The sequence below is a fragment of the Malus domestica genome, chromosome 04 (genome assembly GCF_042453785.1).
Source record: "Malus domestica chromosome 04, GDT2T_hap1".
NCBI lineage: Eukaryota > Viridiplantae > Streptophyta > Magnoliopsida > Rosales > Rosaceae > Malus > Malus domestica.
The window spans coordinates 24,104,030-24,130,877 of record NC_091664.1 but is presented as its reverse complement, the minus strand read 5'-3'; the positions used below and the strand labels follow the sequence as shown (position 1 = coordinate 24,130,877).

General features: G+C 38.5%; 1 protein-coding gene and 1 long non-coding RNA gene across 3 annotated transcripts; one reads left to right on the top strand and one right to left on the bottom strand.

Moving 5' to 3' along the window:
* The first annotated feature begins 15,179 nt into the window (after positions 1 to 15,179).
* LOC103408478 (probable LRR receptor-like serine/threonine-protein kinase At3g47570) lies at positions 15,180 to 22,476 on the top strand. 2 transcript variants are annotated; one of them, XM_070820672.1, is made up of 4 exons: positions 15,180 to 16,324; positions 16,461 to 16,557; positions 18,900 to 21,622; positions 21,818 to 22,476. In XM_070820672.1, exons 3-4 carry the CDS (start codon positions 18,904 to 18,906, stop codon positions 22,228 to 22,230), a joined length of 3,132 nt encoding a protein of 1,043 aa, XP_070676773.1. In that variant the 5' UTR covers positions 15,180 to 16,324; positions 16,461 to 16,557; positions 18,900 to 18,903; the 3' UTR covers positions 22,231 to 22,476. The 2 variants fall into 2 exon arrangements, with proteins under 2 accessions (XP_070676773.1, XP_028957104.1); XM_029101271.2 differs by lacking the exons at positions 15,180 to 16,324; positions 16,461 to 16,557 and having other exon boundaries at positions 18,592 to 21,622.
* Positions 16,997 to 18,592, bottom strand: LOC114824572 (uncharacterized). The gene is made up of 2 exons (XR_003772858.2): positions 18,247 to 18,592; positions 16,997 to 17,505 (listed from the first exon to the last, which is right to left on the bottom strand). It is a non-coding gene; the product is annotated as an uncharacterized lncRNA (long non-coding RNA).
* Positions 22,477 to 26,848: the final 4,372 nt, after the last annotated feature.

The following is a 26,848-nucleotide window of genomic DNA, read 5'->3' as shown; positions in this document are numbered from 1 at the left end:
AAAACATAGTCACTAATACAGAATCATGCATTCAAGTAGAAGAACCAACTGTTTTGAACTATTCAAGAACAATTTACAACACCTTCGAAAGGTGTGTCCTTGACACTTGCAAGACATTTCTTGCAAATACCCCTTCCAATATCCATCCTTTCATAAAGAAAGTTTGTTCCCTTGGAGTTATTTATCTTCTTTATTTGACTTTCACCTTTGACTACATTAGTCATGGTCCCTAAACTCCCACTATCTCTCTTGAAACCTTTTTCAATTGTGTTATACACATCAAACATTTTGGAGAGTATGTGGTTATTGTTCACTATATAGTTTACAATAAACTTAGTGAACGATTAGGATAGGGAAACAAAGGTGAAGTCCTTGCCTAGTTTCCGTCTCGTTTAAGTGGTTTATCACTTCAACATTCAATGATTCAAAATCATCATAAGTCCATGTTAATGGACTATTTTTGTCAACCAACCATTATGTTCTAAACATAATTACAAACCTTCAAGAGTTGTACAAGGCAACTCTCATTTCTTCATACAACAATTTGTAAATGAAGAATCATGGCACATTTAAGTGTTCATGCCTTTGTGCTTTCTTCTCAAGTTCTTTGTTCATTTAACAAAGAAACAAGCACTAAGTGTTTGCATTGACTAAGAGTTGTTCAAAGCAACTCCTATTTCTTCATACAACAAATTGTAATTGAAGAATTATGACATTAAAAGTGTTGTCCTCTTTATGATAGACCTTTTCTAACATATTCTTCTAATGATACATTATCAATAGGAAGATTGTGAGGATGAGACTACTTAGATACATATGCAATCCTTTTAAGACATTCTTTGGGATTGTGGTACCTAAGTCCGGAAACTAAAACATTCGGTTTTGTCAAGTGTTGGATAGCGTTTGCAAATATATTGGTAAACAAATACATAACGAATATAAATTGATTGATTTTAAGCCATTTGATTCGGGTCTTTAAATCAAAATAGCACCACCCACTATTTTTGGCAAATTCCATATCCCTCATAGGAATTCGAGAGTTTTGGATGAAACTCCTAGTAGGTTATGGGAGGCTCACTATTACCAAGCCCACCTCACGATGATACGATATATGGCTAGCAACAATAATAATGAGAGAGTACGCTTACTCATTTGCAACTCATGCAAGTACCCATCTTATTTGGCCTCTAGAGAATGTAACCTCACAATGATATGATATTGGTTCCATTGCACTTAGTTAAGTTCTTCCCACCATGCTTAGTGTGTGAAGGGGTTCAAGAATAGCCTCACGATGATACGATATATAGCTATCCTCGTTGCCTACACTCACCTCATCATATGTATATGGATTCCTCCTGAGTATAAGCATGCACTGTGTACTCCCCCATGATAGGGTGAAGCCGGTGTACAAGTCATAAACGATTGGATCCCACCACGGTGGAAGGCCACGAAGAGATATTCTAAACATCTCTCGCTTATCAACTTAATATTGGTTTGGTTGAGGGTTTTAGGTCTCATCACATATAAACATACATTTTAATCTCTATTAAAACTATTTTGGTCCTATAACAACTATTGGTCCATCTCATTGTTTTAGTTGTACATAATACTCCCACTATGCTTTTAAAACGATTTTTAAAGCAAGAGTATATGATACTACTAACATAAACTTTGCATTCATTTGATGTGATTAGGAACACATTCCCAAATCTCATTCATACTCTGGCCAGAGATTCAAATCATATCAGAGAGTATTCTCCCTCAAACAGTTTGAAGGTTAGAGATCCCTTGTTGCGCATTCACTTGTCTCCATAGCTAAGCGGCTTGACCCCAACGATGCCGTGGACACCCTCCTGGTGGGATGACTTTGACATAATCAAAGATCAAGGTCTTAACCACAAGACAACTATGATGCCTCAGGTCAAAGGACTACTTTGCATTATCCCAACCATGAGTTCTCATGTGACATGGAATATGAGAACTCTTCATTGATCGCGTTCAGTGAACTCATTCTCTATTGAGCACCTACCGCACTTGTCTTGATGTCACACACACCAATGATTCGAGACTAATCACTCTCCCTGAGAGAAGACATAGTACGTACCGATCTTGACGGACTGTCAATGCCCAATTGGCAATCCTATGATCAGGAACGTTTAGGATGTGTCTACGAAAGAATGGTCTCAAGAATCTAACTTCATTAGATTACATTCTCCCAATCACAAATTCCTTGGACTTTATTGTTTAAGCATATAACATTTATATGAGACGGCTCAAACAATAATGTATGCCCTTTATATGTAAAACTAGATTAGTTTAACATGTGAAATGTCCGTAAAGTATCATCACATGATTGGCTTTAGGGCACATTTCCAACATAACGTTGACCGGTGCTCAATAGTTTCGGGATTGGTCAAGTATGGTACAAACAGCTTTTATATGTACTATTGACTTTGTATTTTGGTATACAATTTGAAAAGGGTATGCTTATAGTAGATGATTACAATTATATCTAAAGTATATTGGTTAGTAATGTCATGGCCTGTATAGATATCAATAGTTGACAAATTCAATTTGGTGTGATTACCATTCGATTAAATACTTCACTTTTATACGTATCATGTGGTTTGCTTAAATGGTAGAATGATGTCCCATTATACATAAATATCTATACGCATGCCTATTCTGAAATCAAAATTGAGTTGATGATTCATGTTCTGAAGCCATATGTATATATGTCGCATATGCATAGACAAGCTATACAAAGAAAGCATATAGTTTGTAATAGGTATTCTGATTACATGTATGTAGTAGTATCTTGCAGTAGTCATATGAGTTTATTTAATAGGTGAACTACGAATGGCTTGATCCTTATTTAGGGTATGTAGGTAGTCTAACGAGGATGTTAGATGCAGCCATAAAATATACGAAAAATTATTACGCAGTTGGTTCTTGAATTACGCTTTGTACATATCCCGGAGACAGGGTATGTTAGAGATATAGGTATTTGGTGATGTCATGTGTCGATCCTGGACGTATGTCAGGATCGGGGTGTGATAGTAAGTCTCACTAAAAAACCCTAAGGCTATGGCAAAAATCCGAGTAAGGACAAAATCCATAGTCTAAGGAAAAATGCGTGAGAAATGCAAAAGTTAAAAGAAACGTCTACTAGACGTCATCAGGGATATGACTAGCCTAAGGTGGGTGCCTCGTTAAAACCTAGTAGGTAGCAAAAACCCAGTGGGAAAAATGCTCTTAATCGTAAGGGAAAAGAGTACATTAAGATCAAGCAAGTATTCCTCAGGATACTCCCCCTGAGTTTAACACAATTCCAAATAGAAATAGCAATGTTATAACTCAGAAAGTTTACGCATACCAATTCCATGAACAAGCTTATGAAACATCGTATTCGGCAGTGATTTAGTGAAGAGGTCGGCCATATTATCTTGTGAACGGATTTGCATGACTTCAATATTTTGATGCTCTTGTTGTTGATGTGAAAAGAAGAACTTTGGCGCAATGTGCTTGGTGTTGTCTCCTTTGATGTAACCCTTCTTGAGCTGTTCGATGCATGCTGCGTTGTCTTCAAAGATCGTTGTCGAGACATCAACGACGGGATAAAGATCGCAGGAGCTTCATTACTGCTCTCAACGAAAAGCATTCCCGAGTTGCTTCATGTAAGGTGAGAATTTCAACATGGTTAGACGAAGTGGCAACTAAGGTCTGTTTAGTTGACCTCCAAGAGATTGCGGTGCCTTCAACGGTAAAGACATAACCCATTTAAGAACGCACCTTGTGCGGATCAAACAAGTATCCTGTGTCGGCATAACCAACAAGGCGAGAATCGACTCGAGAAGTAGAGGGTGCGGCATCACTCGAGGATCCGTAGGGATATAACAAACCCAAATTCGTAATACCCTTAAGGTCACAGAAGATGTCTTTCATGCTAGTCCAGTGTCTGTGTGTAGGTGCATTATTCTATCTTGCTAAAAGATTAACAGCGAATGAGATGTTGGGTCTAATTCATTGAGCTAAGTACAATAAAGCGCCTATCGCACTTAGATAAGGAACTTCAGGCTCCAAAATCTCTTCATCATCCTCCTTTGGACGGAAGTGATCTCGTTTTGCATCTAGCGATCGAACGACCATAGGAGTACTCTAAGGCTTCGCTTTATCCTCATTAAAGCGGCACAACACATTTTAGGTGTAGTTTGATTGATGCACTAGAATTCCATCGGAACAATGCTCTATATCGAGACCGAGACAATATCGAGTCTTACCTAGATCTTTTATCTCAAATTTCAACTTCAGGTGCGTCGCAGTTCTTGCGAGCGTTTTAGGAGTTTCGATGAGATTCATGTCATCGACATATACTGCAACAATCGCGACTTCTTAATGAACACATAAGGGCATAATTCATTGTTCATATATCCCTGACTAGTCAAATACTCACTCAGACGGTTATACCACATTCTTCCAGATTGTTTCAAACCGTAGAGTGAACGCCTCAGCTGAATTGATAGCGTGTTCTGGGGTTTGAAAATATTTAAACCAGTCAATGTAAGTCATTCGGAAACTTTCATGTAAATTTCCGTATTAAGATCCCCATAGAGATACGGGGTTACTACGTCTATCAGCTGCATACTCAGTTTTTCAGAAACTACTAAATTGATAAGGTGGCGAAAAGTAATCACATTCCTAACGGGTGAATAAGTTTCGTCATAGTCAATCCCTGGGCATTGTGAGAAACCATATGCAACAAGACGAGCTTTGTAACACACAATTTCGTTCTTCTCATTATGCTTCCGAACAAAAACCCACTTGTAGCCAACGGGCTTCACATGTGGAGGAGTAGGAGCTATAGGTCCAAACACCTTACGTTTCTCAAACGAATCGAGTTCGACTTGGATTTCTTGTTTCCAGTTTGACCAATCAGTTCTACATCGACATTCATCAACGAAACGTGGTTCAATGTCATCGCTCAACATGATCTCAGTAGCTACTACAAATGCTAATGCATCGTCGATAATCATCTCATTTCTACGCCACACATCATCTAAGCTACCATAATAGACCGAAATCTCACGATTCTAAGGAGGAGGATTCATCTCTTCAAAGACACTTCCATAATTTATAATTTCCTCATGAGTTAGATAGAATGAGTCGGATTCACGGTAGGCTATTCGGTACCTTGTGTCGTGGATTTCCTTTTCCAGGGGTGTTAATCCTTTGAACCAAGAGGTATGCCACGCTTTTGTGTAGGGGCAGATGATTGGCTAGCCGCTAATGTACGTGGATCACCAAGATTGGCGTCCCAGGCTTCCAGGAGGGAAGTCCGTCGTACATTTGGTACATCTATCTTTGCAGGATTATTTGCAGCTAGAATGTGTGATCTTGTCACGCGCGCTAAATCGATGAAAGCATCTGGCATGCTCTGGAGATCTAATATGCCCTGCACTTTAGTTTCAGACCGAGCGGTGCGGGGATCTAAATGAGACAAAGTGAGAGTCATCCATGATAATTCGCATCGTTCTTCAGGAACGTTGATGTTTTTATCTCCCTCTCACGACTGGGAAGACTGTCTCATAGAAGTGTCAATCCATAAAACGAGCAGTAAACAGATCGCCTGTCAAAGGTTCTAAGTAACGAATAATCGAAGGAGAATCGTATTCGATATAGATTCTCATCCTTCGCTGAGGCCCTATTTTTTTACTTAAAGGCGGTGAAATCGGCACATATACTGCACAACCAAAAACACACATACGCAATATGTCGGGTTCGTATTCGGTAACCAACTGAAAGGCACTAAATGGTTATGTCGCAACAGGCCTCAGGCGGACCAACTTTGTTGCGTGCAATATTGCATGGCTCCAAGCAGCGATCGGGAGCTTGGTATGTATAACCAACGATCAAGCAATCATTTGTAAGTGCTTAATAAAAGCCTCTGCCGAGCTGTTCTGGGTGTGAACATGAGGTACATGATGTTCAACTTCAACCCCAACCGACATGCAATAGTCATCAAAAGTTTTAGATGTGAATTCTCCAGCATTATCCAATCGAATAGATTTGATCGGATAATCAGGGTGGTGAGCCCTGAGCTTGATAACCTGAGCCAACAGTTTAGATAATGCAGCGTTCCTTGTGGACAACAAGCACATGTGTGACCAATGTGTGGAAGCGTCAACCAAAACCATAAAATATCTAAATGGTCCGCATGGAGGGTGAATCGGTCCACAAATGTCCCCCTGAATCCGTTGTAGAAAAATGGGAGGATTCAAACAAATCTTGTCATAAGAAGGCTTAGTAATAAGCTTTCTCATGGAACATGTTTGACATGGGATTCCTTGGATTAAACCTAAACTTCAAGTTAGTAGATGCCCATGTGATGATTTGAGGATTCGGCGCATCGCTATTCGTCTAGGATGTCCTAAATGGTCATGCCAAAGTGTAATTTCATGCGCGGTCCCAGTAGTAGGGCCGGCCACATAGTGGCATTCTATGGGGCGTATGGTCGTAGTATACAAACCACTCGGGATACGCTTCATCTTCTCTAGAATACGCTTCTGGCCATATTCGTAGGAAGTTATGCACAGAAATTCAACTCCGTTTTGTACGTGGGTTTCAGCGTGGTAATTGTTATCTCTAATGTCCTTGAAACTTAGCAACGTTCTTCCGAAACGTGGAGAATAGAGTGCCTCAGTAATGGTTAAGATTGTACCATTGGACAACATTATACGTGCCTTACCGTATCCATCTATTAGGTTGGATGGCCCTGAGAGGGTTGTCAGAGGTGCATTCTTAGGTATGAAGTTAGTGAAATAGATGCATTCACGCAAAACAGTGTGCATGGTTGCACTATCTGCCAAACAACTAACTTTCCCACTAGTCATACCTAGAATGAAAAAATAATTTGAATCGGTTACAGGCATAAAAGTTCTTAAAACAAATATCAATTCAAAATAATTTCATTTATTCAAGGATGGTAATGAATTAAAACTTAATATCCAAAAACAAATCACCAACAAATAATCCAAATATAAAGGAAAAATTGTTCAAAAATCAACCAAAAACAAAGGAGGGGTTCGGCCACTAGGTGGAATTCGGCCCCTAGGTGGAATTCGGCCCCTATTGTCTTATTTCAACGAAAAAAATAAGTCTATTGTCTAAGATTGTAATCTCCATAGGGGTGGTATCCTCTTGAAAGTCAGAAACCTCTATTTTTGTAGTTTCCGGTTCGTCTACTTGCATGAAGTTTGATTCAAACTTCTTACGACGAGAATGATATTCATCTACAACCTTTTTAGGAGCTCAGTAAACGCATGATCAATAGTCCTTTGAACCACAGCGATAGCACATGTCTGCATCCATGGTTTCAGGTGCTTTGCCTTCATTCTTGAAGTTCGGGGCCTTGAGAGCAAGGTTTGAGCGATGCTAGGCTTTGTTGCCTCCCTTGGATGGGCCTTGACTCTATTGACCTTGGTGGGATGGCTTCTGGTTGCCCCTACCACGCCTCTTTTGGCGTTTTGGGCGTTGATTTGTGCTATAATGTGCTTCAAGCACAACAGTTGCCCCAGTAGGTTGAGCTTGATGATTCTTCATCAACAGTTGGTTCTGCTTTTTAACAAGAAGTAAAAGAGAGATCAAATATGAGAACTTAGTGAACTACTGAGCTCTATATTGTTGTTGCAGGACAATATTAGAAGCAGAGAATGTCGAATAGGTTTTCTCCAGGAGATCCTCTTGGGTCAAAGTTTCATTGTAAAACTTGAGAAATGATCGGATTCGACAAACTTCATAATTATAATCATTCTCATATTTAAAGTCTTGGAAGCTTAAGTGCTGCCAGTCATATCTTGCTTTAGGCAAGAATATGTCCTTTTGGTGATCAAAACGATCAGCCAAAGCGACCCATAGTGCACATAGATCTTCCTCAGCAAGATACTTAATTTGCAAAGCGTCATGGATATGTCTTCGGATGAAGATCATAGCAGGGGCTTTTTAAGCTTCGCCAATGGAATCGTCCATCTCTTCTTCAATAGTAGGACGCAAGTTCTTTGCAGTGAGGTGGAGTTTCACATCTTAGACCCACTTGAGGTAGTTTCTTCCAGAGACCTCCAAAGTGGAGAAGTCGAGTTTGTTCAAATTCGACGTGTTCCTATCACAAAATAGATGAACAAGATGTGGTTAGTGTAATGGAGAAATAATCAATCCATTCACATATGAGTAGAACATACAGGTTCTAATAGACATGTATTGGTGTACTTTTGCATGAAAAAACTTCGGGTTTTCATGGGTGATGTTTTTAAGTGAAAACTTCAGGTTTTCAAACAAGGCATATTTATAAGAAACTTCGGTTTCAAAATAATTATGAACTTTAAGTTCATATATTCCTGCAAGCAAACATAAATATATACACAGAAATATGCAACAAGAATATGTAAAGATAGGATTTTTAGGTGTTTTAATTATAATTGAATTAATTATTTGGACTTCGGGCCAAATTAAAGTGTGAGTGAAAAAATATAAAACCCATTTGGGCCTAAAATAATTAGGCGAATAAAATTCGAGGCCCAAAATAAAAATATAAGCCCACGGGTGGCTTAAAAAAATTGGTCTGAGCATTCCAGGCCTAAAAATTGGGCTTGGGTCTCGGGTCATATTCGGGTCGGGAAAGCTCCAAAGGCCAATGGGCTAGAGCAGGATTCTAGTAGAAGGGCCAAGCCCAGTGGCTCGGGTGTCAAGCCGAGGAGCCCATGGCTCCGGCTTGCGCCGTGGCGTGGCTTAGTTCATAGGCTACAGGCCTGGGCGAGGGTCGCGAGTTCGAAGAACCCTAGCGGCACCAGGTTTGTTTCCCGATTTCAAAAAAAAAAAAAATTCAATTCATATTGTAATTCAATTTGATGCATTTGCAATTCAATAATTTCAATGCATGTACATATATTTGATGCAATTCATGGCAAATATCAAATTCACATAATTCAACAATTATGATTATGATGCATATACAATTTATGTAGAATCTAAAATTCGTAAAACATAAAATTGGATCATGTATCATGGTGAATGTTCATGCTATCAATGCTGCAAAATATTGAGATAAAAACCGTTGTTTTGAAAGAACTTAATTGCGTGATGATATGGATGAACTGGTTTGATGTAGAAAAATTCTTCAACGTCAAATTCCTAAGCGCAGCGGTAGGAGCGTGCTGATAACGTGTTGTAGCCAATTTTATCTGACAAGGTTAGGGTGGCCGGCGGCAAGGGTAGAGAGAGAGTGAGAGATGCGTTTGTAGAATTGTAGGGGAATGTGTGTGTGTTATCCCTCCTACATTGTGCCTTTATTTATAGTAATAAAATGCTTCATCCCCAAGGAATACAAGTTGTAATAGGAAATGATAACTAGAATCCAATCTAATTTAAGATTTACACAATCACACTTTGTTTATACCATATTTAGGGCCTCGTATATTTGGGCCTTGGGCCTTGTATTTAGGCCTCACACTAAAGCCCATACTTTGTAAAAGAGGAGGAGCCCCTTATTCTATAAAAGGGGACTCCTACCCTCATTCTAGGGGAGGGCAAAATAACCAAGCCTAAGAAGGCTAAGAGAAGCTATCATTACATTCAGGAGAGACCTCACACCACCGAGGCTCTCCTCTCCCTTCTCTTCTTTCTCCTCCGGGGGACTTCCCCCAAACACTTGTATCCATACAATTACAGAGAAACAGAATCAACTACAGTGTGGACGTAGCCCAAACCTTGGGGTGAACCACGATAAAATCTTTGTGTTCTTCGTGTTCTTGAGCGTTTGTGCAGATTTACGGTCGGATTTACGTTGTTCTAAGACCGCCCCGGTTTTGTGCATCAACATTTGGCGTCGTCTGTGGGAAACGACACAAAAAGTTATGTCGGTTCTCTTTCATTTTTTCACCTGAATCTGCAAAATCACAAAAAACCCAGAAACAGAAAAGATCCAAATCTCAAACACTCATCAGCTCTCTCTTTCTCTACTGTGTGGTAGAAATTCAGAGAATCTTTTAGCAAAAAAAGAATTCTCACGTTTAGGCTTGCGGTGGTTTTCCCATTCTGCTCTCTCTGATCTTCCTACGCTCCTGCCATTGCAAAAATTCGCACTTCCCGCCACCACCTCCAAATTCATCTCGCCGACGACCACCATCATAACTCTCTCTCCTACATCTTCCACATCCACTCAACACGGGTCCCACTTCCACAGTCCACCTCGAAATTGGACCTTTCCTGAAGCGTAAATCGACTCCACCTCCAGCCTAATTCAAGCCAATATTATTAGCTGGTAGTGTTATTAGAGGTCAGTCAAATTCTCAGAAAGCACGGAGGAAAAGAAGCAATGAATGCGGTAGCAAGAAGCGCGTGGAAGGTGTTGAAATGGTCCAGTCAGGGCGTGGAGTCAGTGACTCAGTTGGAGTACCATCGTCATGAGCAATTGATAGGGATTTGGGTGAAGGCGATGAACGGGAACTTAGAGTGGGCCCTGACGGTTATGCAAAGGAAGATGACATCGAGGGGGATTGAAAGGATGATAAAGCAAGAGCAAACCCACCACCTCAAAAACTCTGAGAAACTAATCTCGGCTTGCAAGAATCTCGAGCAGAAGCTCCGGTCTCAAGACTTTGCTCGCAAGCTCAAGGCCATCCTCCTCAAGAAAGTCAAAAGCTCTGATTCAGAAATTCTGAACCAAACCCCCCACCGACGCCGTCCCCGCTCACTAAAACTGCTCTGACTTTCTCACCCAGAAGCGTACGGAAATGAAACACAATGGCGAGCCCAGTTCTTTCCCCGCTGCGAACAAGCTGATTAAGTTCGCTATATCAGAGCCTTCAATTTTGTCTGCTACCGTTGATTCCACACCTCCGAGCGAGCTCACTCGCCGACTCGACAAATGACTCAGGAATCGTTCATCTACAGCTGATTAAGTTCGCTATAATCGCTCTCAATGCCTGCCTGGGCTTGCCCTGTTTGTACTACGAGTTTTCTTTTTGGCCGGGTTGCTACTCAGATCCCATCTCCTGCGAATACCACGAGCACTGATGGAAAACAGGAAGAAGATAAGTTTTCTTACAATGTTTCCATTATTATTCCACTTTGACGTTGTCTGCCATGCCAAAAGAAGAAAGCAGAAAATGAAAAGAAAAAGTAAAGGAAGTCTGCAACGCAAGTCTGCCAGAGAGGGTGGAGGTGGAGAGACAAAGACGCAGTGGAAAGAAATCAAGAAAATCAAAAGATACCTTGCAAAGCAACATGGGTGGACAGAGAAAAGCAGTGGAAAACAGAAACAAAAGCAAAAGGAAAAGAGGAAAAGAGAAAAGAAGAAAAGCAAAAGATTTTCCTATTATTATGATTCCTTCTGTCTGCCAGCAGAAAAACACTGCAAAAGCAAGAAATAAACACCCCACCAGAATGATGTAATTTATTTTTATTATCTTTCGGAGATATCTGTATAAACCCCATCAGAGGGTAATATATATAAACCCCATCAGAGGGTCAAAAAAAAAAAAAAAAAAAAAAAAAAAAAAGGAAAAGCCCAAAACAAATGGGCTGACATGTTGTGGAGGGCAAAGGCCCATAGGCCTGAAATGGCACCAACCAGGTGATCAAAATTACGCCCAGTACTCCAAATTATACATGAGCATTACTCATGTCATTCATACATAAACATTCATGAGCATCAGTCATGACAATCATACATAAACATCCATGACCATCATTCATGTCCACATTCATGAGCATCACTCATGTTAACATTCATGAGCATCACTCATGACAACATCCATGAGCATCACTCATGTCACTCAACATAAACATTCATGAGCATCACTCATGCCAATCAGCTTCAAAAGCTTGATTTACAAAGCTCTAGCGTTAAAAGCGTCATTTACAGAGCTCTAGCTTCAAAGCTTCACTTGCAAAGCTTCACCTACAAAGCTTCAGTGCAGGGTATACAAATACCACATCCGAACAACCACCACTTCGGCCCATACATGGATTCAATTTGAAGTCTCCAGCCAACAGACTCTATTGACCGAAGACTTGGGGGACTACATTATGTACCATATATTGGGCCTCAACTGGGCCTCATAAAAAATACGTGGGAGACTCTAGCCCATCACTTATGTATTGAGGAGCGAGCCTTTATTCTATAAAAGGGACTCCCTCACCTTCATTAGAGAGAAACGCCGCCAGCTGAGCAACCGCCTCGCCGCGAGCATCAACTCTAGCCCATCATTTATGTATTGAGGAACGAGCCCTTATTCTATAAAAGGGACTCCCTCACCTTCAACACCACAAGCCGAGCCAACCAAGGCAATATAAGCCACAAGCCGAGCAACCTCGCAACATGTGACAGTTGAGCATCATTTCAGATTGGGCACCGCCTCATATCGAGCATCAGTTACTTCGGCCCACACATGGACTGAATTTCAAGTCTCCAGCCAAAAGACTCTCTTGACTGAAGACTTAGGGGACTACTGTTTATACCATATTTAGGGCCTCGTATATTTGGGCCTTGGGCCTTGTATTTGGGCCTCACACTAAAACCCATACTTTGTAAAAGAGGAGGAGCCCCTTATTCTATAAAAGGGGACTCCTACCCTCATTCTAGGAGAGGCTCATTCTCATCCTCAGAGGCCATTTCTGAAGCTTCTCTCAACGCTCTCACTCTTAGAGCTCTCTCTCTCCCTCACTTCTCAGAGAAATAAATACATAATCAGTGTGGACGTAGCCCAAACCTTGGGGTGAACCACGATACATCTTGTGTCATTTACATTACTTGCAGATTCACGGTCGGATTTACGTTGTACCAAGACCATCCGGTTTTGTGCATCAACACACTTAAACTAGGAAAGTTTATAACGGTTTATTTATTTTTTAATTATTTTTCAAAAAGTTAATACTGTTTAAGCGTTGAGTTAGGGGTAGACAGGTTTCAAATTCCCTTTTCTTAGTTCCGCCACTTTCTTCCACTTTCCTCCACTTTCCACTGGACAAAGTGCAGCAGGGAAGACTTAAAGTCAACAAATCAATCCATAAAGCAATCTCATAATAACACAATGTGACTCATCTCACACTGTTACGTTGACCAATTGAAGCATAAAGAGGAATTTAATGCAAAGTTGGTGTAAATTTGTAACCTTTAATTATGTGTCATTTTCTACATATATGTTTATAAAACTCACGGTACGTTATGGGAATGATTTTTCATTTTGAAGAGATTAGAAACAATAGCAAAGATTAGTGTAGGTATAGCGTTTTTCCCAAAAACAGAAAATAAAAAAGAAATCGCTCTAGCCTCTAGACCCCAGTTGTGGATTAACATTGGACTTACTCTTCCGTGATTCCTTAGTTGTATTTACTTAAAAACTACTGAGGATTAAACATTTAAATTTTACTTAAAATTGTATTTATTTCTGCTTCCTAAATGTGGCCACTAAATTATTTATAGCATGTTTACTTCCTTAAATGAGTTGGAATTTGTTTTGGAATTATTTTCATTCTTGATTGCTCTACATTTGTTAACACATTTAAAATTTAAATTATGCGGATCTCACGTTGCAATGCGTAATTCAATAGGATTAGAATTCTCTTTTCTTCTCTTTTCATCCCCTCCTTTCATATTCTTGATTTTGTCTTTCTCTTTCTATAAAAAATTAATATAAGACGACGTAGCTTAACCGTAATCGTTCACATAAGAGAGAATGGAAGAGGAGAGAAAAAAAGATGAGAGAGAATCATACTCTAATTCAATATACACCCAAAAATTCCGGATTAAATTGATTAGAAGAAAGAGGAGATCATGATCTCATTACCGACTTCACAAATTCCAATGAGGAGTGAGGACACGACAATTTCTCGATAAGTATGGCAAAGGGACTTGGACTGTCTGCCCTTCCATTTCGGTGTCCTCTCCGTGCCCTCCTGTTTTGTGTGGTCACGGTTAAACCACGTCAACATTATATATATTTTTTTATAAAAATAATAAAACAAAAAGAAATAGTAATATAAAATGCTGACGTGGCTTAACCGTGACCACACAAACAGGATGGCACGAGGATGGCACCGAAACGGGAGGGCAGACAATCCATGGCAAAGACTCTAAAGTCAACACGTCAATCAATCAACCCAAAAAGTAATTGCACAATTCCAATTTCCACAATGTGACATAAGCAAGGTTTTTAATTATCGGTTTTAACATATATTCTCTCAAGAATGCTAAAGGGATTCTTAAATGTAGAACTCTTCATGAATATTTTGCTATTTTATGTTTTTGACATAATATTTTATAATGTTAGTACGGAAATTAACGTTAAACTATAAGGTAGCTGAGAATACATGAAAAATACTACTTTGAGAGTCTCTTTAAAATTTCACTTTCTCAAGTCTATGAAAATGAAAGTGACTTTGGTTAATATTTTGGGTAAAAGAGTGTTTACTACCCTCATGTTTCATGGTTTTCAACATTTAGTACATCAAGTTTTTTTCGTTTCAGAGTCATACCTAAAGTGTAAATTTTGGGACAGTCTCATATATCCGTTAGTCAAACTGTTAAATCTGTCGTTAATTGTGACGTGGCGCCCATGTGGACAATGACTGGGCGCCACGTGTCAGCCACGTTTTTTTTTTCTTCTTTCTTCTTTCTTCTTTTTCTTCTTCTTCTTCTCCCTCTTCTTCTTCCTCCGATTGCAACTTTTTTTTTTTTTTCTTCCTCCTTCTCCTTCTTCCTTCCTCCTTCCAAATCTGCCTAGATTCGATTTTTTTTTTTCCCTTTTTCTTCTTTCTTCTTCTTCCTCCTTCTTCCTTCTTCCTTCCCCTTCTTCTTCTTCTCCTTCTTCTTCTTCTTCTTCCTCCAAATCTGGGGAAGTCTTCTTTTTTTTTTTTTTTTTCTCTCCTTCTTCCTCCTTCTTCCTTCTTCTTCTTCTTCTTCTTCCGAATCTGCCCAAATTCGGCTTTTTGTTTTTTTTTTCTTCTTTCTTCTTCTTCCTCCTTCCTCCTTCTTCCTCCTTCTTCTTCTCCTTCTTCCTTCTTCCTTCTTCCTTCCCCTTCTTCTCCTTCTTCCTTCTTCCTTCTTCTTCATCTTCCTCAAAAAAAAAAAAAAACTTCATCTTCCCCAAATTCGGAGGAAGAAGAAGGAAGAAGGAGAAGAAGTGGAAGAAGGAAGGAAGAAGGAAGAAGGAAGAAGGAGAAGGAAGAAAGAAAAAAAAACCGAATATGGGCAGATTCGGAGGAAGAAGAAGAAGAAGAAGGAAGAAGGAGGAAGGAGAAGGAAGAAGGAAGAAGAAGAAAAATAAAAAATAAAAAATTTCCCCAAATTCGGAGGAAGAAGAAGGAGAAGGAGAAGGGAGAAGGAAGAAGAAGGAAGAAGGAGAAGAAGGAAGGAAGAAGGAGAAGGAGGAAGAAAAAAAAAGAAAAAAAAAACAAAGTTGCAGTCGGAGGAAGAAGAAGAAGAAGAAGAAGAAAGAAGAAAGATGAAAAAAAAAAAAAAAAAACGTGGCTGACACGTGGCGCCCAGTCATTGTCCACATGGGCGCCACGTCACAATTAACGGCAGATTTAACAGTTTGACTAATGGATGTATGAGACTGTCCCAAAATTTACACTTTAGGTATGACTCTGAGACGAAAAAAACTTGATGTACTAAATGTTGAAAACCACGAAACATGAGGGTAGTAAACAGTCTTTTACCCTAATATTTTTAACAAGTCTTAAACCTATTTTCTGTTATTCTTTCAAATTTTCCTCAAAAAAGGATTTTTTTTTTGTTCGGTAATTACTAATTCAACAGTTTCCATTACATGATTCCCCTTTTCTCTTTGAAATTTCCGAGTTGATTGGGTTGGTTAACTCATAAAACTCAACATATTAAAAGGAAAAGTCTTTTGTCACTTAGTAATACTATTTAATGATATTTCTATTACAAGATATCTTAGATTCGAATCTCAGAATTGACGAGTCCGCAAGCAATTTATTCAGCCCCTTAGAGTGTGTATATATTGATTACCACTCTTGCTTTTGCTTCCTCTCCTTACTCTGCCCTCACATTTAAACCCCATCTCTCTCTCTCTCTCTTTCTGCATACTTCTTTTGCTTTCCGTTTCTAGTTAATAGTCTACAGTCCACACACCCTCCATTTCTAGCTTTTGCCTTCAAAGCCTTTCTTCTCGTGACAAGGAGGGAGCAGTTATGTCACCATCCTTTTATTCGTGAGTCGTGACTGCACGGTGACTCAAGCGATTGGTCATGGAGTAGGCACTCCAAACATCACTGTAGTGGCCAAAGGTTATGAAAAAAAAAGGTAACCGCTGCTTGTTTTGTTTTTGTTTTATTTGTTTGATATTTTTGTTTTGTATGTATGATTTGGAAGAACTTTTGAAGACAGATTGAGTGCTCTTTCATGATATTGTTTGAACAATTTTCATGATGCCATTCAGCACGTAATCTGCGTCTCTTTCTCAAATACTAAAGCGATTGGTCACGAAGTAGGCACCCAAAACGTCACTGTAGCGGCCAAAGGTTACGAAAAAATAGGTGACCACCACTGCTTGCTTTGTTTTTTTGTTTAATATTTTTGTTTTTTATGTATGATTTGGATGAACTTTTGAATACAGATTGAGTGCCCGTTCATGATATTGTTGGAATTAGAAGATGCATGAAATTAGAAGAACTTCATCTCTAATATTAAAAAAAAAAATATATATATATATATATATAAAAGGGTATAAAAGAAATAAAAATGGAGGAAATATAATACTAGACTTAACCTAAGAGCCATTTTTTTTTTGACCTAAATCTAAATGCCCCTACCAACGTTAGTTGGAAATTTTGCAAATATTAGCACTATTAAATTAAAATTCATGCAGTTGTAACACCATATATGCAAATATATGGTTTATATAGCTAGAATGGCAAGAGATTAAGATGTAGAAGCTCCAGAAGATGATGCCATAGTCAAAAACTCCCAACAAAACTCAGTGAACCTTTCCTCTCTTGCAGAAAACAATATGCTCGACTCATAATAGATTTAAGTCCAATAATGAGCTTAGTATCTGTAACAGTAGAGAGGCCACTATATATCTAACATAATCCTAGCCAAAAGTAATATATCTAACATAATCCTAGCCAAAAGTAATGAGGAATCCCTGTTAAAATCCATATAGGAAACCGAATATGTTTCCTTGTCCAGTGGGAAATCAATTTCAGATGTCATAATACAATGCTAATATATCAAGGACCAACATTCCTCTTTTAATAAGACATTTCTATATCAATTGAATCTTGTATAGCTGACCTTAATGTTTAACCTCGGACTCATAATCTTATAGCAGTAACTGGGGCAAGGAGAAGTCATGAATGAAAATAATTCCAATTCCATATATAGAGCTACAGTAAAAAAAGCACAAATTGTTTGATTTGCTTAAGCATACTTGTCTTCAATAACTTTCTTCTTCACTTATTTTACCTTCTTGTGATTGTTCACTACAGTATCAACATTCACAAAGGATAATTAATTATGATGAAAATTTGATATAGAATCAAAGATATTGAGAAAAGAAAAAAGTGCAAAACCTTTGAGCTTGTTTCTAATCTCCTCACAAACATACGAAAAAAAAAAGAAAAAGAAAAAAAAATGAGTGCAAATAAAACCTTTGAATTTAATACAATTTCCTTTGATAATATTCATATTTTCATACTTTCTGAATATCCCAAGAAAGCTTATAACTTAACTTCATTTTACTATAGTGTGAGCATGTCCAAAAGGGAGGTTAAATGATATCTTAACAAAAAAGGTAGGTATAAAAAGAAAAGGAATAGTGCTGTCAGAATTTTGTGGACACAAAATGTATCTCCTCTCAGAATTTCAAGGAAAATTTGTATTATGCCCAACATATTGTTATAAAACCAAATTTTAGAAAACAAACCGTCTGTAAAATTTAAATTCAAACCCGGCACAAACAGTTTGTAAACACTCTCAATCCCCTAAAATCCCACCATATTTTCAGATCGACTCTACAAATTCAAAAACCCTCCACATGCAATAACTAAAACCGATTAAATTGGTTCAAAAGAACCGGTTCTCACAACCACTTCAAAAATCAACAAAAACAAAATCCAGAAATTGAGAGCTGTTTCTCAAAACATTAACTCCCAAAATTTCAAATTATTCTGAGCCGATAAACCATTCCAGAACACTAAGAATCACAGATCGGAGGTACTTACTCGTCATAGGATTTAAGCAAACCCGAATTGAACCATCATGGAGAGAGCAGCGGCGAGGAATTTTCGAAAGAGATAGAGGGGGGATTTTAGAGAGGAACCAAAAACACCAATCGAGGGCTTTTTTTTGTTGGTTGGTCGTCGTCGCCAGCTGAGTTGAGGAGAAGAGTGAGAAGGGAGAACGAAGAAAAAAGAAAATATAAAATAAATACAGTACGTATATGATGGGTCTATCAAGATTTTCTCTTTTTTTATTTTTTTTACCGAGCACTACAAATTAAGCAGCAGTTCATGCCTTGGGCAAAAGTAGAAACCAATGGAAGTGAGACTTAAACTGTCAAAAACTCTTTAGTTAATAATCCAAATATCCTTTAAACTTTTCTCTCTACATATTACTTGTGAGCAATATCATCGATCGGACTTTTGTGTGGCCAAAAGATTAATTAAGAATTGACAAGGTTTCCCTCCCATTTGAAAAAATCTCCTCCATTCTTTGTAAGATGTACGAGAGGACAGAGATCTATTATTAGTGGTCCTTACATTTGCCATCTCATTTTTTGTAAACATATTGAATCAAGTTTTCTACCATGTGATAGCATTTCTTCTCTTTTATGCATTTGTGCAAATTAATTAACCTATGTTGCTCACTGTCTTAGAACAATGATGGAGCATTCACGTACCAACTGTAAGCTGGTTTTGTTCAAATTCCTGCATGGGTTCATTCTTTTATGCATGAGCACTTGCCTCGAATCTACAACACTTCGCAACCTTACTCTCCTTGGAAATGAATCTGATCGCTTGGCACTGCTAGACTTCAAGAAAAGAATAACAGTTGATCCTTTCAATGCCATGAGCTCATGGAATCATTCCATCCATTTCTGTAGTTGGGTTGGAGTTTCATGCCACCGTTCCACCAAAAGAGTCTTGATGTTGAACCTGAAATCAAAAAAGTTGGTAGGCTCCATTCCATCTTCTATTGGAAATCTTACTTATCTTACTGGAATCAATTTGAGTGACAACAACTTTCATGGGGAAATTCCTCCAGAAATGGGTCGTCTACAAAGCCTACAATATCTCAACCTTTCTCATAATTCCTTCCATGGGAAAATTCCAACCAATTTGTCGCAATGCACGCAACTAAGATTGCTTGATCTAAAAGCCAATCGGATTATGGGGTCCATTCCGAACCAACTCAGTTCATTGTTGAATTTAAAATATCTATGGCTTTATGGTAATAATCTCACTGGAACCATCCCACCTTGGATAGGAAACTTTTCTTTGTTGAGTGGTCTTCATCTTGGTCGGAACAATTTTCAAGGAAGCATACCCAATGAGCTTGGGCATATAACAGGCTTGGAGGAGTTCTTAGTTCACCTTAATGATCTATCTGGTATGATCCCATCCCCAATCTATAATATTTCTTCCATATCCACTTTTAGTGTTGCTTTCAACCAGTTGCATGGAGAGCTACCACCAAATCTCGGCACTATGCTTCCTAATCTCATAAAATTTCAGTGCGCTATGAACAAATTCAAAGGAAATATTCCTATATCATTGTCAAATGCTTCTAGACTTCAGTTGCTTGATCTTTCTCAAAATGGCTTCTCTGGGACAATCCCTGGTGAGAGTCTAGGAAACTTGCAAAGCTTAGTTTGGCTAAACATTTATGGCAATCAGTTAGGAAATAGAAAAGTTGGTGACTTGAATTTTCTTAGTTTCTTGGCTAATTGCACTAGATTGGAGATTTTGGCTCTTGACAGTAATAATTTTGGAGGAGGAATCCCGGGATCCATAGCCAACTTGTCGACCCAACTTAATATTCTTGGTCTAGGGTTAAATTTGATACATGGAAGGCTCCCTAACGGCATTGGAAACCTTATAAACTTGAATATTCTAGCATTAGACAATAACCATTTGGGTGGTAGTGTCCCGCTTGAAATTGGGAAGCTAAAGAAGTTAGAGCAACTGTATTTGGATGCTAATGAATTTTCTGGGTCAATCCCGTCTTCCCTTGGTAACATGACTTCATTGTTAAACCTTTACATGGAGTTCAATAGGTTTGAGGGCAATATACCTCCAAGTCTGGGAAATTACCAAAACCTATTAGATCTTTCCCTTTCCAGTAACAACCTTACGGGCACCATACCTAAAATGCTTATGGAGCTTTCAACTGTTTCAATTTCTTTAGACCTGTCTGATAATTATTTGACGGGTCTGATGCCCTTTGAGGTGGGTGATTTAGTGCATCTCACAGAGCTAAATGTATCAAGAAACAATTTATTAGGTGAAATCCCGAGCACCCTCGGCAGTTGTACTAGTTTGGAGCGCTTGTCTTTGCAAGGTAATAAGTTTGAAGGAACGATTCCTCAATCTCTTAAGAATTTGAAAGGCTTGGAAAAACTTGATATTTCAAGCAACAACTTGTCTGGGCCGATTCCTGAATTCATAGGCAAGCTTGGTGCTCTCAAGTATCTCAATCTTTCGTATAATGATTTTGAGGGAGAGCTGCCTAAAGATGGTATTTTTGCAAATGCTAGTGGTGTTTCTATTCTTGGAAATCATAGGCTCTGTGGTGGCATCCCACAATTACATCTACCTTCATGCCCCCCAAAAAAACACCATTCATCTCGAGGACTACATTCCTCAAAAGTAGTCATCCCCATAGCCTGTGTATTTGGAATCATAATTGCTCTATCATTCTTCTGTGTCGCTTGTTCAATGCTGAAAAAGTCAAGAGATAGACTTGCAACTTCACGTTCATATAAGGATTGGAAATCAGGTGTCTCCTACTCACAACTCGTTGAATCAACTAACGGATTCTCTGCGGATAATCTTATTGGTTTGGGAAGTTTTGGTTCTGTTTATAAAGGGGTAATTCCTAGTGATGGAACAATAGTTGCTGTTAAGGTACTAAACCTTCAACAACAAGGAGCTTCCAAGAGTTTCATAGATGAATGCAAAGCTTTAAGGAGTATAAGGCACCGTAATCTTCTCAAGATCATAACTGCATGCTCGAGCATTGATAACCAGGGCAAGGACTTCAAAAGTCTAGTTTTCGAGTTCATGGCAAATGGAAGTCTAGACTCAATGTTGTATCCATTATATGAAGAGGAATCTCCAAGCAAAAGAATGAGTTTTATGCAAACATTGAACATCGCCATTGATGTTGCTTCTGCGTTAGATTATCTCCACCACCATTGTGAAACGGCCATTGTTCATTGTGATCTAAAGCCGAGCAACGTACTACTTGATGAAGATATGGTAGCCCATGTTGGGGATTTTGGTTTGGCAAGGTTCCTCTTCGAAACATCAAATGATCCCTCCTTCAGTCAAACAATGTCATCTCAGCTAAAGGGTTCTATAGGCTACATTCCTCCAGGTATGAGTTTCTGTCATTCTAACTTTATGTTCTTAGTAAATTATTACAAAAAAAAAAACAACTAATTAATCTCTATTGATGAAAAATACATTACTGCCTCTTTTTTTTCTTGGAAAATAAGTAACATATAAATCTAAAGAATATATTGTTCTAATAGTCAATTGCATACAACATATTGTATGTCTATCCTAGCAGAGTACGGCACAGGAGGCCAAGTTTCCATACTTGGAGATGTTTACAGCTATGGGATACTATTGCTGGAAATGTTCACAGGAAAAAGACCTACCGATGACGTGTTTAAAGGCGGTCTAAGCATTTACCAATTTGTAGCCATGGCTTTGCCTGACCATGTCATGGACGTTGTTGACCATTCAATTATCCTCGACCTCGAAACAGATGCTGATGTCAACAATGACATAGTGCGAGAACGAACTCCATCCAGATGTAACAATGGTGGCTCGGTGAAAGCAAAGAAATTAAAGGAATGCTTGGTTTCAGTGATGCAGATAGGACTCTCTTGTTGTGCAACGTCACCAAGGGAGCGGATGCTGATGGACGCGGTTGTCAGAAAAATGAGCGCAATCAGAGACACGTACCTCAAAGTTTAAGAAGACTTGACAAGGACAAAGCATGCTACCCAAAGGAGAAAGGACATGATCACTCATCAATAATATTTTCCACTATCTACTCACCAAAATTTTCTTTCTATTTTTGCTTTCTTTCTCTTGCTATCGCTTTGAATTTTTTCTCGTTGATGTTTGTGGTGTGTTTTACTTATATGACTTGAAGCTTTTGAATTTTAATTTGTGTGGTGTTTTTAGAATTTTAATGATTAGTGGTTTTTGTTGGATAAATATTTTTTATGTTCTTTGTTGAATGGCTAACTCTGGAAAATGTAGTCACAAAATGCTATTAGCTTTGATAGAATTTGCAAATGGTGTTTGGAGTGTGAGAGAGAAGGTGGATAATGTTGAAATGTCCCACACCGAGGCATTTTGTGATAAAACCATACACCTGACAGATTGTGCATGTGGTAATTACCAAGTTGGGGACAATATCGGTGTTGTTGAAAGTGAACCCTTGGCCTGTCTCTCTGATAATTCTACAGATACCAAGAAGCAGAAAGTTAAGTGATGGTGAGAGCAAAAGGTTTGGAGTGAAGGGGATGCTCATGTTAGTAGCATTTTTTTCATTGTACTTGAAGCCCTAATTGAATACACCCCCTATAAATCCATTAAAGTCTCTCAAATTCTCAATTGAATACACCCCCCTAAAACTCCAATGCATAATACATATTTTTTTCACGTTTAAAACACGTTATTTTCACATCTCTTTCAATAATACATATAAAATTCATGGATTTTACTCATATTTTTAACATATTATCGAATAAATAAATATTAAAATTAAAAAAATGCCTAAATTTTCAAAGTATTATTTTGGGTAAAAGATTGTTTACTACTCTCATGTTTCGTGGTTTTCAACATTTAGTACATCAAGTTTTTTTCGTCTCAGATTCATACCTAAAGTGTAAATTTTGGGACAGTCTCATACATCCGTTAGTCAAACTGTTAAGTCTCTCGTTAACTGTGATGTGGCGCACTTACTGGGTGCCACGTGTCATCCAGGTTTTTTTTTCTTCTTCCTTCTTCTTCTTCTTCCTCCGACTGCAACTTTTTTTTTTCCTTCCTCCTTCTCCTTCTTCCTTCCTCCTTCTTCGTTCCCCTTCTTCCTTCTTCTTCCTTCTCCTTCACCTTCTTCTTCTTCTTCCTCCGAATCTGGGGAAGTTTTTTTTTTGTTCTTCTTCTTCTTCCTCCTTCTTCCTCTTCTTCTTCTTCTTCTTCTTCTTCTTCTTCTTCTTCTTCTTCCTTCTCCTTCACCTTCTTCTTCTTCCTTCTCCTTCACCTTCTTCTTCTTCTTCCTCCGAATCTGGGGAAGTTTTTTTTCTTTTTTTCTTCTTCTTCTTCCTCTTCTTCTTCTTCCTCTTCCTCTTCTTCTTCTTCTTCTCCTTCTCCTTCTTCTTCCTCCGAATCTGCCCAGATTCAGTTTTTTTTTTCTTCTTTCTTCTTCTTCCTCCGACTGCAACTTTTTTTCCCCTCCTTCTTCTCCTTCTTCCCCTTCTTCCTTCTTCCTTCTTCTTCTTCATCTTCCTCACAAAAAAAAAAAAAAAAAAAAAAAAAAAAAAAAAAACCTTCATCTTCCCCAGATTCGGAGGAAGAGGAAGAAGAAGAAGGAAGAAGGGGAAGGAAGAAGGAGAAGTAGGAAGAAAAAAAAAGTTGCAGTCGGAGGAAGAAGAAGAAGAAGAAGGAAGAAGAAGAAGGAAGGAGGAAGAAGAAGAAAAAAGAAAAAAGAAAAAAAAAACTGAATCTGGGCAGATTCGGAGGAAGAAGAAGAAGAAGAAGAAGAAGAGGAAGGAAGAAGAAGGAAGGAGAAGGAAGAAGGAGGAAGAAGAAGAAAGAAGAAAAAAAAAATGAATCTGGGCAGATTCGGAGGAAGAAGAAGAAGAAGAAAAAGAAGAAGAAGAAGAAGAATAAGAAGAAGAAGAGGAAGGAAGAAGGAGGAAGGAGAAGGAAGAAGAAGGAAGAAGAAGAAAGAAGAACAAAAAATGAATCTGGGCAAATTCGGAGGAAGAAGAAGAAGAAGAAGAAGAAGAATATGAAGGAAGAAGGAGGAAGGAGAATGAAGAAGGAGGAAGAAGGAGGAAGAAAAAAAAAACTTCCCCAGATTCGGAGGAAGAAGAAGAAGAAGGAGAATGAGAAGGAAGAAGAAGGAAGAAGGGGAAGAAGGGGAAGGAAGAAGGAGGAAGGAAGAAGGAGAATGAGGAAGAAAAAAAAATAAAAAAGTTGCAGTCGAAGGAAGAAGAAGAAGAAGAAGAAGAAGGAAAAAAAAAACCTGGATGACACGTGGTGTCCAGTCAGTGCGTCACGTCACAGTTAACGGGAGACTTAACAGTTTGACTAACAGATGTATGAGACTGTCCCAAAATTTACACTTTAGGTATGAATCTGAGACGAAAAAAACTTGATGTACTAAATGTTGAAAACCACGAAACATGAGGGTAGTAAACAGTCTTTTCCCCTATTATTTTAGTAAAGTTATACACGTGCTTCACTTACTATACCTTTTACTAATTATGCTTAACTTTTGACCTTTTTATTTTTACCACTTTTGTTACATCCCGACCCAGGCTCCACCACATCTCGGGCTCGACTCCGCCCTAGCACGATATTGTCCACTTTGGGTCCCGACCTCGCCCTCACAGTTTTGTTTCTAAGAATTCACACGAGAATTTCTCAGTGGGTCACCCATCCTGGGAGAACTCGCTTAACTTCGGAGTTCCTACGGAACCCGAAGCCAGTGAGCTCCCAAAAGGCCTCGTGCTAAAAGAGGTGGGCATGTACATATAATGTATAGAGGATCCACTCCCCTGGACGATGTGGGATCTAACAACTTTCACTTTAGTTTTGAGTCCTATTTAAACGTGCCAATTTACCCTCCCACCACAAAAATAAAAAATTATAAGACTAATGAAAAATGCCTCACCAACTTATTTTATCCAAAAATATCTAATGAACGTTTTTTTTATTCGTAAGGACAATTACAAATTTTATGAAGAAATAACTTATTTCCATAGATTTTTGAGGCCCGGGGTGACTTAAAAAAAAGTGTCATAACTTCATGTAAGAAATTTATTTATTTTCACACGTAAAATATCGATAAAATTATACTTAGAAAAACACTTCAAACTCAATAATTTAGAAACACAGAAAGACTAATTTATTTTGTATTGAGAGAAGGAAACAAAAAAACTTCGGGCTTACAAGTAGATAGATGATGAGTTTTGTTTTCCATCTGAACTTTGAATGTGTTTTTGAATAAATCGTGAGGTGTTTTTTTTTCTTATTAACTAATTTGCAAATTTGCTCTAAAAATTTGGTCTACGTATTATTCTTTGTCGAAGATTAGACTTGAATTAAAACGAATATTTAAAAATAACAACCCACATAGCTACTACATAGAAACTAAAAATAAATTAACAACCAAACAAAAATTTGTAAAAATTGAAAAGAATAAACAGGCACATAGCATTTCGAACTTAGGACCTCTTGTTAATTTTAAACAATAAAAACCATTGTTTCTAATTAAACTTCTTGATCATTTAACCAAATTTTATAAATTTATACTCTTATGAAAAGAAATTTGTAAAAATTGGAAAGTAAATAAGCACACATGGGCCCCGTTTGGCACACCGTATAAGACATCAGATAGTACTAATAATACGGAGTATGGTGTTTGGTGTCCAGTTGTATTAAATAGCCACCAGATTAAACAATCCGATCCCACCTACTTTATACGGTAAACACCCGCTTGTTTATCCTCTCCAAAACCACATGACAGTTTAGTCGGGTCCTTCCTCTCCAAACGCAGCCGTGTCTCTGCTCCAGCATAGCCGTCCTTCTCAACAATGATGATGTTGCCTCCCACCTGGTCCTTAGCCTTCGTGACTATGACAATCGGAACAACGTCGCCGTGCTTGGTAGCCAGCACCTGAGCGATGCAGAGCCCACTGATTCCACCGCCCACCACCACGCAGTCAATAGAGGTGAACATCTTCTTCTTCATTTCCCCTCCCTTTGTTCTTCCCCCTCATTCCCACAAATCCCAAAGCCCAATTCCTTTGCCGGCGAACCTGCAAAGCAGAAACTAAAAAAAAAAAACGATGGAATTTGAAGAAGAAGAAGAAGAATACGGGGAAGAAAGAGAATGATTGGGAAATTCAAAGATTTGAAGAACAAGAAAAAGAATACAGGGAAGAAAGAAGAAGAAGAAACCGGTTGTAGCTAAATGGTTATGGTTCGTTGAATTCAAAATAATACTATATCATTGTACTAAATGGTTATGGTTCAAATTCCATCGTATTCTTCTTCTTCTTCCTCCTCCTCAGTTCTTCCAGCGAGCCCAGTCCTCCTCAACACTTTTACTGGGCTGATTTGTAGCTAAAAAAAAAAAAAGAAGGATTGGGAAAAAAAACGATGAGAATTTGAAAGGTGGGTTTTGCTGGGTTTCTTGTTGCTGCCTTTGTGGTGGAGTTTCGTTCAGGGAGCAGACAGGGAAGAAGAAGAAAGGATAGTGAGGGAGGGATTTTGGGGGGTTTGCGGCGGAGAGATCTGGGAACAAAAGAGAGGATTTCTGTTTTTTTTTTAATTTTATTTTAAGTTTGATTCC

What these genes read in the sequence shown, in the direction of transcription:
- LOC103408478 (XM_070820672.1), top strand. Translation starts at nt 18,904, where the DNA reads ATGATGGAGCATTCACGTACCAACTGTAAGCTGGTTTTGTTCAAATTC. An exon ending in TATAGGCTACATTCCTCCAG is followed by an intron (nt 21,623 to 21,817) that starts GTATGAGTTTCT and finishes CTATCCTAGCAG; the next exon opens with AGTACGGCACAGGAGGCCAA.